General features: G+C 37.9%; 1 protein-coding gene across 1 annotated transcript in view; it reads right to left on the bottom strand.

Moving 5' to 3' along the window:
* Positions 1 to 14,779, bottom strand: part of LOC307131718 (DNA topoisomerase I, mitochondrial) — a gene marked incomplete at its 5' end in the record, with an annotated part of 43,959 nt that overhangs the window by 24,940 nt on the left and 4,240 nt on the right. Inside the window, 6 exons of the mRNA XM_079825539.1 lie at positions 1,076 to 1,197; positions 6,584 to 6,699; positions 6,796 to 6,920; positions 9,924 to 10,014; positions 12,653 to 12,778; positions 13,748 to 13,791. Of these exons, the coding sequence (XP_079681665.1) occupies positions 1,076 to 1,197; positions 6,584 to 6,699; positions 6,796 to 6,920; positions 9,924 to 10,014; positions 12,653 to 12,778; positions 13,748 to 13,791 (624 nt within the window). The remainder of the gene's footprint in view (positions 1 to 1,075; positions 1,198 to 6,583; positions 6,700 to 6,795; positions 6,921 to 9,923; positions 10,015 to 12,652; positions 12,779 to 13,747; positions 13,792 to 14,779) is intronic.

Below are 14,779 nucleotides of genomic sequence, written 5' to 3'. Positions count from 1 at the left end.
CGCTGTCACTGCCTTCTGCCATTTCTTCTCATTCAAAACACAGCGCTGCGCTGCAGCCAGACTGACGCTGACTGGACAAGATTTACAGCAAGTTTTCACAATCGTGATAATCACACGCGGTTTTAATAATAATTAAATTTTATACGATATTACTAACCGTCACTAAATTTTATCGTGGTTTATCGTGAAACCGGTAATCGTTTCATCCCTAGAAGACAATCAAAGACGAATTCTCCTATACCTGTAATTGCACTCATCTTGAACACAGTTTTGTAGCTAGATATGAGTTCTCTGTTCTCTGATTACGTCCTGTGGTGCCCAGTTCTGGCGGGTCTCTAATGTGCAGTAATTGCCGAATGCTAAGTAGTACATAAACACGCCTCCTTCCTCCCAGCACACTTTTCATTGACCTCGTTTTCCTAAATGCTGTCTGCACTGTCAATAAATGCGGGCATAACTGTGGCTAGCCATATACTGAAACACAAGGAATTCATTATCCACTGAACCTTCAATAGTATTCAGAGGTTAAGTCTCCATTAATAAGTACTAAATGGGTCAAAAGGTCATGAAATGAACATTTTTAAACAACCATTTGCTTTGCTGCTTACGCTACACTGCAGATCACTCAGAAGAAAACAGTGAGTAACAAACAGGTGGACAAAAACACTCATACAACACTTTTCGAAAGCACTATAATAACAGAGCCAGTGTCTCATCCCTTGAATTCCTCTCTCGCTCATTCTTGTGATTGACAGTTGGGGACGGGGCGGAGACTGTGCTCAGTGAAGCGAGCAGGGGCTTCCGTGTTATAATAAAACAGTTAAATTGGATTTGTTCATATGCGGGAAGCGAGTTGTCTGGATTAGCATATCAATGCCTTTACACAAATCGTATTTTCAAGAGCATTGAGCACTAAGCAGCACGAAATTAATTCTGCATGATACGCCCTGAGGCCTTCTGGGATGCTGCAAGCTTCATAACTGTTCCGTACGCGTAACCGGACACCCATCCCTCCTAACTGTAAGAGCTACTGGTTAAAGACTGAGCTAGGCTTACAAGTGCAGGAATGGTTTACCTTCCTCCAATCCCTGAAGAAGTTATTGCGGAAGACATCTTTTGTTGTGTATTCGTGATCCAGCATCTGAGCAAAGAAAAGTGCCACTTCCTCAGCTGGCAGACTGAGTTTCACTGCTTTTCCTACAACAAAACAGAACATATTTCACTCACCATAAGGACATCAGTGTGAAAAAAAGCAACCAGACAATTATGAGTTGTTTGGGTTAAAGTACGTACAGCATTTAGAGAACAACATATGTTTCATACTGTTAATCAAAAGTAACATAAATATTCAGGATATGCCATCATCTATTGTTCAAAGCAAATCTTTTTTGGCATGAAATAAAAATTCACCCCATCTATTTTTAAATGCATGTTACTGATTTATATATACTAGTAATCCATGCATGACTTTCATTTTTATTTTTAAAAAAAATGTTTTAAACCTTTTTTAATCAAAAGGTCATAACTGGATCATCCATGAAAATGACAAACTTAGCAAACTCGCATTCATCTGCCTCTGTTTATGAGTTTTCATTTTGGCCATTTATCGGTAAACTGCCATAACATCAAAATAACTATGGCCTAATGGGATAATACAGTGTCCACAATGGGATAATACAGTGTCCGTGCAAGTAGTGCGGTGGCAGCGCAGAAGCTGTGTGTATGGAGAGCGGGAGCAGCACGCGCCCGTTGTGCTTTCACACTGCCAGCGTTGGTCACGCACAGCTGAACTGTGGCGTGTTTTGCAAATACAGACGAATATCGGTAGGTTACATGATAAAAGTAAACCTTAAAGTTAAGATATGCCTCTAGTTTTAATAATTTAAACAGGCCCTTGAAGTTTGGGCAAAAGCTTCTGGCAGTGATGTGTTTTAGTGTATTTAATTTTATTTTTTCACAGTGCTGGATGCCATATGTTCATTGTGAAACACACGGAACACTTCACTACATGATTTCATGGTGAAAAGTGTTATTTTTCATGTTAACCCTCTCGAGTCGGCCGTCGGGCCGGTGTGATTGGCTTGATTTTTTTCTCATCAGTGCCAACGAAACTCAAATAACTCTGTCGTTTTTTTTATCATTCAGGCAAGTGTTATACATCATTATAATCTGTTAAGTTTCTATTTTTTTTTAGTACAGTCACAATAAAAACAAATTGTTGTGCTTTTTGCCCACGAAGCTAGGGCTGCTCGATTATGGAAAAAATCATAATCACGATTATTTTGGTCAATATTGAAATCACGATTATGTAACACGATTATTTCACATGACTTTGGGAATGTGTTGCATTTATTAAAAAGACACCTTTCAACAATTCAATTGAAATTGTAACATTTGTTGTACTTTTTGAACTATTAAAATAAATAATATAACATATTCAAATCAAAGTATAAAAGTATTCAAGTAAAAATGATAACCACAAATAAATAAGATCAACAATATGGTTCGGCTATACTTTTCAGGTTTTTTAGGTACGTCTAACATTAGTTTTCAGGAACAGAAATGTATCAAATGTAAAATAACATTGCATATTTGAGTGCATAAATTAAAGATTAATCCTATTAAACTTACAAAAGCTATTCAATCAAGAGCAGTGAGTGATGTCCTTGTCTTTTGTTGTTTGACATTAAACAGTCAGCAGTAAAGGCTACTGCCCCTTTAAGACCTAATGCTCGGATATGCGTCGTCTTTATCGACTGTATAAAGTTTACTTAAGGCATATACAGACTATGTCTGCTAGAATACTCAAGATGGACGTTGACATACGTTTTATGTGAGTTTGTCCGTTCAAGAGCAAGACTTGAAAGAGAACTCAATATTTGCGCGCTGAGAGACGTGTGCACGCTCTCGGATGAGTGCACAGAGACACATTTTCTCACAGCGCGCGCTACTTCTCATTCGCGTCTTCTGGCACTAAACCCAGGTGATGACGGCAAAAATGACTGGTCATATTCGAAAATACGGCAGCACTCTCATGCTTTGAACAAAGTTTACAAAGAGAGAATTATTTGAAAAATATGAAGGGAAAAAAAGGACGTTTACACGGCACCCCTGCTCTCGTCAGTTTTTGTTTCTTTATTAGATTGTCATAGGTCACTCTGTGTTTAATTTTCAAGTGGTTAAACAAATTTGTGGTGTTCCCTTGCGTTGCAGCCACTACCATGTATCAAATCTTGCTACACATAACATGTTTCTGCTCGTCGTCTGATTCCTCGAAGCCAAACTGTTCCCAGACAACGGAGTTGGTTTTGCCTTTTTTGCTCACCAAACGCTGCTGTAACTGCCCTCCTTCTGCCATCTTTACTCGCGCCGAGTTTTTAAATTCCAGCGGATGATATCCGGTTACATCTCTTGCCCACCACGGCACTACCCCATCGTCGTTTTGATTTTTATAATAATAAAATCATTTAGTTCAGTTAGAGAACAGACACTGCAATTAAAAACTGAACGTGTCTGCTCAATACAGCACGAGCTGAACAAGAATTGCCGCACAGACCAGCAGCAGGAGTCCGATATCATTCATCAGAGAGTGAGGAGATGACAGACCAGATGATCGCGGAAGATTTGTTTTCAAAGTGATTTGACACAATTCAAGCAACCCGCCCCCGAATTGGCGCTAATTCAAAACCGAAACTAAACTGAGCATGGCCCCCTGGCATTCAGTCACGGCCGCATTGTCGTTCATTCATTCACGGTGCGTGTCCAGTCTGGCGCGTTATCAGTTCATGCCTATGGAAGCTTAACTTTCATAGGAATTCATTGAAAACACTCGCTTGCTCCGCACCGCTCCATTATCAATGCCCGAGCGGCCGTGCTCATTTTACATTCTGTGAGTGAGATCCCACCCTCTATGGGCGGGTTGAAAACATGCAGAACTAGCTCCTACTACAGGCTGTAGTCTCTAGCCTCTGGTCAAAAAAGCCTCCAATGACGCAAAATGACGATATTTGTATTAGGGATGCAACAATACAGTTAGTCCACGGTTCAATACATACCTCGGCTTTTAAATACGGTTTTCGGTTCGGTTCTGATGGCTTGTCACATTAGTTTTTTGCTATTCTATTCTTAGGCGACAGGAACTGCAAGAGGTTAAGGAGAAAAAAGTCTATTTTTATTGCAATTCTCTTTCTTTATTTTACTTAAAAGAATTGAAAAACCTTTCAACTTTACCTTAAAAAAAAACCTTGTACACATTCCAAGTGTATTGTATAATATGAAATAAATATATATAAAGATTTACACTGGCAGCTCAGAGCAGTACAGCAGTATTTAAGTATGAAATTGAATGAATAAATAAATGTAAAAATAAAACACTACATAGACTTCACTATAAAATATACATTGATTCTTATCAAAGCTACTGTATTCGTTTTTCAGTCAAAAGCAGCGAGTGATTTTCTCTTTGTCTTTAGTTGTTGTATTAACATTTAAGGGATAATTCAAAAATGAAAATTCTGTCATCGAGAAATGAATACAGGTTTGGAACAATATTAGAATGAGTAAATAATGACATAATTTTACAGGTGAACTGTCCCTTTAAGGACAGCGTGTTCACTACTGCACTGCTGTCAATTTAAGACTTGCACGCGATTTTACTTTCACTTTAGACCTAACCGACTGTGTTTGTTAACCTTGTGTGCATTTGACAGTATTAGCTTAGTAAGATGACTACTTAGTTCAGTAATCACGTGTTTGACAGGCTTTTAGTGCGCGTGCTCGGAAAAGCGCATGTTAAAACCGCGCACGCGAATGAGCCGGCAAGGCTTTAAAACGCATACAAATAATGAACTTTCTTGATTGTGAATAACTATAGTGTTCCGTGAGTATAACTCTACACACTAACGTGTGATGTGAATGTATGTCGCGTTGTTCAGTATTGGGATGGAGGCAAATTATAGAATTTGTAGGAAAATAATTAATTAAATGCAAAACCGAGAAAACCGCAATTCACAAGCGTGTATTGAACCGTGAATGCCGTACCGAACGGTTCAATATTATATTGAGAATTGTGGCATCCCTAATTTGTATCATCTGAGGCTTTTTTCCAGACACAAAATACATAAATGTCTCATCTCAGGGGAATATGAGGGAGGGGAAGCACAATCAGCCGAATATACTACCGGGTTTCTGATACAAAGCTTAATGCTAAATCACTGATGTAACCCTTTAAGATAGTTTGGTCAAATGGATCACAAGTAGACGAGGGAGACACATACCCATTTACACCTGGTATTTTAATCCATCTCTTTTGCCCACTTTCAACCACTTCTGTCCTGATTTCTTTGAGGTTTATTGGCGGGTACATGAATGGGTTTTCACATCTTTTGATCTAATAGACAAAATTAATAATAATGAACGCGCCCAGAGACAACAGAAAAACACAGAGCAATCAGAGCATCAGCTTTCGTTTCTGCTCTGATAGTCTAAAGATGACGCAGAACGCTGTGAGTGCGTATTAAATCAGGAATGGTGAGAGAACAAACCAAGTTCAAACCAAACTTGGGTCTTCAGCCGACAAAGTTTAAATGCTGTCTGGCTAATGCGCTTCCCATAATGTTTACGCATTAAGTAAGTAGGCGGTCTTTTGCACTGTTCGAACTCATTCGGCCACATGAGCATTTACACTACGAATGCGTTTTCGACTACCTCTGGAAGTGGTCGAAAGTGGACAAGCTCAAAACGTTTTACACCCCGTTTACACCTGTGTTTAGCGTCATCCACTTGTGATCCGATCGACCAAAACTCATCTTAATACCAGGTGTAAACAGGGCCTCAGACCCCAGAGGGTTAATACTTAGGGTTAAAAGATTCTTTAAATCCCCAACCCTAAATATATAAATAATCAACATCACTAATGACTAAGAGTTATCTGCAAGCAAAGTAGATGAACAATACCTCACTTATTTATTAACTTAATTTCTCACAAGATAACTGGTGACAACAAAAAGCACAGAGATATCGTTTCCACAGATCTCCAACAGAACGAGTGAGCATTGAATTTTTTTTTTAACCACGTTAAGATGAGACTTCAGACACACATTCCCACAGGACTCCCCGCAATATAGGACTTTAAATGCATCACAGAGAATCATGGCCTAAGACAAATATAATCAAAACTGCATTTATAGCTTACCGTTCAGGGAGTCTCAGGTACAAAATCCAAATACTTCCCCCTCAGGGCTATTGTACCAAGATTAATGGTCTGGGCCTTCCGAAACGCACTTATAGTTTAAGAAACGCCTCTCTACGGTAAATGGCAGAGTGGATATTAATAGAGGAAGCTGACCTTAAAGTTTAGCGAAGAGATTAAAGACTCTTCCTGTGCTCTCTGAAGTAGGCCTGACACCAACGGAGGAACAGGTCAACCTTGAGCATGGCTGCGTGCCCAGACCAGAAAAATTAATGGGAACAGCACTGACCAGTGAACTGACCCCCTCTCTGAATGAAATCTCTCTTTTTTGAACACGCTTTGCTGTGAAACGGTTCCATGCGACAGATGCAACTAGAAAGTCTGAACACATACCGTTATAGTAAAACTTCACATCATCTGGAAGGGGTTGAAACTCGGGGGGGAAATACGGTCCTTTGTGTTCTAGAAACTTCCATTTAATTCCATCCTCATACTTCTCTTCTTCCCACCTGTGAAAGAGTCAATAAGTCAAGAAAACCAGAAAAGAGACATACAAAACTTCTGGGCTAAAAGCTGCCTCAAAAAGTTGCATGCAGAGAGCCTACCATCTCCATCTTTGTTTTTCTTCCTCCTCTTTCTTCTTTATTTTGAGAGCCCTGGCTGCCTCAATCTCCTCCTTGGTTTTTTTCTTCTTAGTAGAGACAGATCCCCCTCCTTCCTCTTTTATCACCTGTGAAAGGGAAAAAGGGGTCATCACTGCAAACTTTGCGAACAGTGTTTGCATTTTGAAGTAGCAGCAAATTTTCAGTCCAAAAATGTGGCCAGTTTAAACAAGCACTGCTGGACTCAAAGCCACCTGTGGAGGAATTAAACTTTTCATTTCTCCATAATTTAAGTTTCTCTTTATGTGGTACTAAAATCCTGTGTCCTGAAAAGAATATTTAAAATGGCTGCTTACTTTCAAATAAAATTGTAACAGCTTTGTTGCTCTGAGCACATAGCAAAGTACATTAGGACCCTTAGTTAAAAAGGGTGTGTATGTATATGTGTATATATATATATTTATATATTTAAGTCCTGTAAGTTGCGAGGTGAGAGAGCGAAAGGGGCCACAGCCACCAGTGAATACTGTTTCCATGAAAGGGTGAACATGGTCTGCAACAATGCTTAGGTAGGTGGTATGTGTCAAAGTAACATCCGCATGGATAGCAGGACCCAAGGTTTCCCAGCAGAACATTGCCCAAAGCATCACACTGCATCTGCCGGCTTGCTTTCTTCCCATAGTGCATCTTAGCGCCATGTGTTTCTCCAGGTAAGTGACGCACACTCACTTGGCCCTCCAGGCGATGTAAAAGAAAACTTGATTCATCAGACCAGGCAACCTTCTTCCATTCCTCCGTGGTCCAGTTCTGATGCTCACATGCCCACTGTTGGGGCTTTCAGCGGTGGACAGGGGTCAGCATGGGCACCCTGACTGGTCTGAGGCTATGCAGCCCCATACACAACAAAGTGCGATGCACTGTGTACTCTGACACCTTTCTATCAGAACCAGCATTAACTTCTTGAGCATTTTGAGCTACAGTAGTTCGTCTGTTTGATCGGATCACACGGGCCAGCATTCGCTCCCCACGTGCATCAATGAGCCGTGGCTGCCCATGGTCCTGTCGCCGGTTCCCCACTGTTCCTTCCTTGGACCACTTCTGATAGATACTGACCACTGCAGACCAGGAATACCCCACAAGAGCTGCAGTTTTGGAGATGCCCTGACCCAGTCGTTTAGCCATAATTTGGCCCTTGTCAAGCTCGCTAAAATCCTTACGCTTGCCCATTTTCCTGCTTCTAACACATCAACTTTGAGGACAAAATGTTCACTTGCTGCTTAATATATCCCACAGGTGCCGTGATAAAGAGATAGTGTAATTCAATTCACCTGTCAGTGGTCATCATGTTATGCCTAATCTAATCATTTTCAGAATGCATACCAATATTCCAAATAACTCAGAAATTTAAATGTTTCTGAGCCCTGAAAAGTTTGTACAAACTTTGAACATATCACTAATCACTTACACAACAGCTTTGGCACAACATTACATACTAAAACATAACAGGAGAATTAACACTATGAATGAACTGTGAAACTGTAAAAACAGGATGATTATAAAACATAATTAACTCCGCATTACTGTTGAAAATTTGGTCACGGGTTCTTGTTGTTTAGAGTGTTTTTGGTCAGGGTCTCTAGACATTTTTCATTATAATGGAGGAATACAATAGTGACAAATGGCATTTTGGCTATTCAGATAAAAAGCTTTCCTGGTTGAAATGTTGGTGGATCCACAAGAGACAAAAAACATCTACTCTTCCTAAGATCAAAATACTTCCTAAGATACAAAATACACTCAGAAGTCAAGTTGGCAACTCGGCAGTGGGAAAATAGACAACACCTGACCAAAATGATCTCCTAAGGGGCAGTGTGGACAGGGACAGCATCTTTTCACAGTAAGCCAAAAACAAAACTGTAAACGGTTTCATCTGAGAATAAGATTGAGCTCTGCAAGAAAAACATTTTTCATCAGATTGTAGGGTGACTGCGAAGGACAAGCTGATGTTGACCTGCAGATGGCAGTTTAGATGAATAGCAATAGGTGAATGAAATGTTTTGTGAGCAAAAATTTTTAAAAGTGCTTACATTTTTTTTCATCATAGAAACTGAAGTTTCAACCAAAACTACTTTTAAAAAAAAAAAGGAAAAAAAAGAAAAATAACCTGCAGGGAGGCATTAAAGGAACATGCCAACTTTTCGGGATTTTAGCTTATTCACTGTATCCCCCAGAGTTAGATAAGTCCATACATACCATTCTTATCTCCGTGCGTGCCATAACTCGGTCGGTCGCACCCACCGCTAGCCTAGCTTAGCACAAAGACTGGAGGTAAACGGCTCCAGCTAGCCTACTGCTCAATAAGTGACAAATAACGCCAACATTTTCCTATTTACATGTTGTGATGTGTATAGTTACATTGTGTACTAAGACAGACGGAAAATTTAAAGTTGCGATTTTCTAGACTGATATGCCTAGGAACGATTCTCTCATTCCTGCATAGTAATAAGGGAACTTTGCTGCCGTACCATGGGTGCAGCAGGCGCAATGATATTACGCAGCGCCTGAAAATAGTCCCCAGCACGCTCTCTGTGCAAGCAAGTTGTCACGTTGGTTATGCTCATGGAAGTTAGTCTATTTCCAGGCGCTGTGTAATATCATTGCACCGCTGCACCCATGGTACGGCAGCAAAGTTCCTTTATTATTACGCAGGAATGAGAGTACAGTTCCTAGACATATCGTTCTAAGTACACGATGTAACTATACACATCACAACATGTAAATAGGAAAATGTTGGCATTATTTTGTCACTTATTGAGCAGTAGGCTAGCTGGATCCGTTTTGTGGTGGGTGCGTCAGACAGAGAATGGTATGTTTGGACTTATCTAACCAAAAATTTGGCGTGTTCCTTTAATATAAAAATCTTCATATGTAAAACTCACTGACTTACAGTATCTCAGAACTTTCTGACTATTCCTTTATGTAGCTTATCTCAGCATGTGTCCTTTGTAAAGATTTGGGGTTTTCAAATACCCAAATTACTAGCATTTCAGCACTCTCTATATTTTATTATATATATTATATTTTTCTCTCTATAATCAATGCACCACTCATGCTCTCTGGGTAAAGCTCACCTTTTCTTTTTTGTCCTTATTTTTTTTCTTCTTTGCTATTGCAGAGTTTCCCTGTCCCTCTTCTGAAACTTTCTTCTTCTTCTTCTTTGGCCTTTCAGGAACACACAGTAAGCAGTAAATACATGTAAAGAGTCCTTTTTTGTCTCTTAAATTTCATTCAACACTGATGACAAGAAATGTTTCTTGAGCACCAAATCAGCATATTAGAATTTCCGAATAAGAATCATGTGGCACTGAAGACTGAAGTAATGGCTGCTAAAATTTAGCTGTACAATCACAGGAAAAAATAACATTTTAAAATAGGACAGTTATTTTAAACTGTATTATTATTTTACAATCTTACTATTTTACTGGATTTTAAATCAAATAAATGCAGCCTGATATATATATAGGGCTGGACCAGAATTAAAATATTCGTTTGATGGGTTGGTATTCGACTTTTTTTTTTTCTTTCTTTTTCTCGTACACCTGCCACCCCCCTCGAAACAGTTCTCATTCACGCTTGAATATGTTTACACTATAAAATCTGGTTAAATACAATACTTAATTTATACAAAATATATTTTATTGCTATAAAAAAAATCTAAACGACAGCGGGGAGCAGTGCAGCGGTGGGCAAGTGATGTAAACGGTGTTATTTCTGAACACTGGTAACACCGACTATCGCAGCAAACCCATCACCCGTTATTATCAATCTAAATGAATCTGTCTACGATTACCGAAGCTTCGAAGCTCAAACAATGATGTTCGGACCAGATATATATATATATATATATATATATATATATATATATATATATATATATATATATATATATATATATATATATATATATATATATATATATATATATATATATATATATATATATATATATATATATATATATATATATATATATATATATATATATATATATATATATATATATATATATATATATATATATATATATATATATATATACACACACACACACAGACACAGACAATCGCTAAAAAAAAAATGTAACTAATTACTCACATTTTTTTCTGTAATTAATTGCGATTAGTCACAAGTTTTTAATATTTTGAGTTTTTAATATTTTCATATTGTAATAATTTTAGTTACTCTCCAAATTAATGAAGAAACAATTTAAAGACAGCATATTTTAAATATGTGTTGTAATGGCATCTTTTTACGAATGAAGGCCAGTATCACTGATGCTATTGTCTCTATGAAACATTAATGACGTTACATTACAGTATAACAAAAAGCTACCAATTTCAACATTTATTAGGCTTTAAAAAAACAACTTTTAATTTAAGTGAACTTAAAACAATCTTTACATAAACCCATTATAATAAATGTTATTTTTACCTGTGCCTTCCCTGTTAGACATGTACAGAAATGTAATAGTTATCAAAACACCTTTCTTAACTGCATAAATAATAAATTCAATATAGATTAATCATCATTAAAGCTACAATTTTCTCTGTTCCCGTTGTACTTTGATGAACATTAATGACAGGCATCATCAGTGCTCCTGTCACTTTAAGAACGGCCGCTGAAGAACATGACGCGGATCTCACGCGCTGTCCCGCGCATCTCATTTCCTCACAACTCTTTTAAGTTAATTTAAGACCTTATTTAACTAATTTAAGACTCCTAATATGAGAATACTCAAAATTCTCTGTGTTGTTGTTATTGTTTGTTCAAGAGCAAAAGAGAACGCCATGTGAGCAGGAGACTGACGCGATTCTGTCTTTGCGTCGAGTGTGTGTGTGTGTGTGTGTGTGCGTGTCAGTGTCCCTCGATTAGCTGACATGAGACGCAGCCACACAGACAGGACACTGACACACACATACACACACACAGGACATTGATACACCCACACAGACAGGACACTGACACACACACACACACACACACACACACACACACACACACACAGACAGGACATTGACACACCCACACAGACAGGACACTGACACACACACACAGACAGACAGGACATTGACATACAGTGCGTTCTCTTGTGTCTTGTCGCGCTTGGAAGCATTTACATGAATAGGAGCGTGATCATGTAGGCCAACACTAGGCAAAAATGTATATAAAAACGGACGCTGCGTTATTTGCGTTTAATAGTTTTAATGCGTTAAGCTGAAAAAATGTATCGCCCGCGTTAACGCGTAAATTTGCTCAGCCCTAATATATATATATACACAATAAATGTACACATGTCAAAAATGTGTCTAGTTGCATATCTATAATAGTAGTCAAATGGTCATTAAATAAATTAATTGAAAAGTTTAAATTGCATTGTCAGTACTATTTTAAATGCACATTTTAATTAAATTTTACATTCAATTATGTAAAAGCACATTAATACGAAATGTATATCATGTATATTGATGAACCTCCAATGTACAAACACATGTTAATAATTTCACTAAAGATTCACCATAAACAAATGTCCAAGCTGCTCTTTTCCATATAATTAAAGTAAATGGTGACCACGGCTGTCCACTTTCATGGTATAAACAACAAGAAGCTTTGACATTCTGCTAAACATCACCTTTTGTGAAAGGAAGTCACACAGGTTTGGAATTTTTAGGTGAGCTATCGCTTAAAGTAAAAAGGGGCACAGCTTACCCCACTTCACATATAAATAAGAAATATATGAAGAGGAAAAGGGATCTGTTATTGGCTTCTTCATTGCTATACCCAGAAGAAAAAAAAACCTTACAAAGGTGCTTCAGAGGTAGAAGAGGGACCATCCGTTTTATCCGCTTTTCTTTTCCTCTTTTTCCCTTTCCCTTCTGTAACAAAGTCAGGATCTTTGTCTGGCTCTTCCTTCACTTTCACCTTAGACCTAAACGAGAAAAACAGACAGAAACACATTTGAAGGCTGTGAAAACTTAAAGGACAAATATGCATTGACCAATGACAATGACTAAATTATGGTGATTACACAATAATGCTTAATAGCCACTGATGATAATTATATAATTACAGTAATTATGTCCAAGGATAATTGCAGAGAGATGCAAGCTTCAATTTCCATAAAGCATGATTCAGATGTGGTGGGAGGTGAGCAGACCAAATCAATTAATTACAATTACCATAACAAATGGTTCAATCCAGCCGAGAACTTTCTGGAAAAGATTAAGTGTAAAAGAAAACTCGGACACCTTCAGCAGTTTTTAAGTCTGACCTCTGTCGTGTAAATCAACCTCCCACCTGTAATCACCAGCAGGACTTGATTTACAAAGTGTCTGATTGTCAAAGTTCCTGATTAGAGACGTGGTGTTCTTATCGTGAGACAGAAGCAGTCAACGAGAGATTTGAGATGGTCTAACTTTTATATCTGAAAATCTTACATATTCAATTAAATATGAAGTATAGCTTCATGTTAAACGTTTACTCTCACAGACTTATTCCTCAGGCTTCAATCTATGACCACCTCACCCACACCCCACACCCCCCAGTCTGATCTGAATGCTTTTCACTTATTACTTTTCTGACATGCCACAGCTCTCTTTCTAACAAATAAATTAATTTCCTGAAAGACAGCCAATGTAGCGAGAAAATCGGAATGGATATTGTCCAGAACTGTGCACTTTCAAATCATCAGAATTAATTTTCATCAACTCTAAAGGAAAGAGAAAAAAAAAAGTATGATTGCATATTTGAATTGTAAATGGATTAAAACTCATTTCCAAGTGCAGCTGCTGGCTGCTGATGCCATTTCTCTAAATCAAAAGTCTGGATCTGTGATACTACATGTGCAGTACTAGCTACTAAAATTACCCTCACATGTGACCCAGTGGTCTCACTGTACCTTCTTTCTTCAAAGTCCACGCTCTCCTCTTTTGGCACTTTCATCTGAAAGATAAAAAAACCCACAAAAAAAACAACGTTGATAAGTGACTGTTGGTATCTTTTGTTTGCCTGTTCCCGATTATGGTGGCATTACTGCCTTGATCGTTTGGACGGCTATCAATAACAATGCTGAGTTAAAGACACAATATGTAATTTTCGCTGCAAGAGGTCGCTTTAAATTCAAAACAAAGGTGTAGCTTGATTAGGGCTGGGACGGTATGGATTTTTTCTTACCGCGGTTGAAAAGCAAGAAATTCCCGCGGTTCAGCGGTAAACCGCTTTAAATGGCTCCCGCTGGACTTTCGTGCACAGCCGCACACGCACACCCCAGCGCAGGCAATTGAACATAATAAGGAACATGTTTATTTTACATTTATTTTTTCACGTTTAGAACAGGAACGATTAGAACAGAAATGGAATGATATCTGAAAAAAAAAGTGCTGGCAAAACGAAATATAGACTAGGCTATGGTTTACATCCCAGCCTTCATATTTTTTCCTGAGAGAGCAGATCAGATCACGACTGAGAGATTTGATGATGGAACAGCATAAACAAAGACAAACAAACATTTTTATTTATCGGTATTGATCAGTAATATATATTTATTTGTTTATTTATTTCCCATATTTTTACTTTCAGATTACAGTCGTCGTCATTAAACAATCACTTAAACTATAACGACTTTTGCGCACACCCGCCCATATAATAGCCTATAGCCTAATATATTATTTATATTTATAGTATTTATATTTTTATTTTACATATTTTAAAATATTCAGGCTATTAATTTACATTTAGCTACAATTTACACCTCGTGTGCGCTTTTGTCTCAGTGGTTAATGAAGAATAACGAAGGCTCAAGGCTATTTAATTTAACAAAGTGTAGTCACTCGCTGCTCACACTACCTTGATTGTATATTATGCTACTTTTATTATTTATATGTATTTTTTATATTTTATAACATTTACATATTTATATTATTTTCATATA

Source organism: Gobio gobio (genome assembly GCF_949357685.1).
Source record: "Gobio gobio genome assembly, chromosome: 9".
NCBI classification, from domain to species: Eukaryota; Metazoa; Chordata; class Actinopteri; order Cypriniformes; family Gobionidae; genus Gobio; species Gobio gobio.
This window is presented reverse-complemented; position numbering and strand designations above follow the sequence as displayed.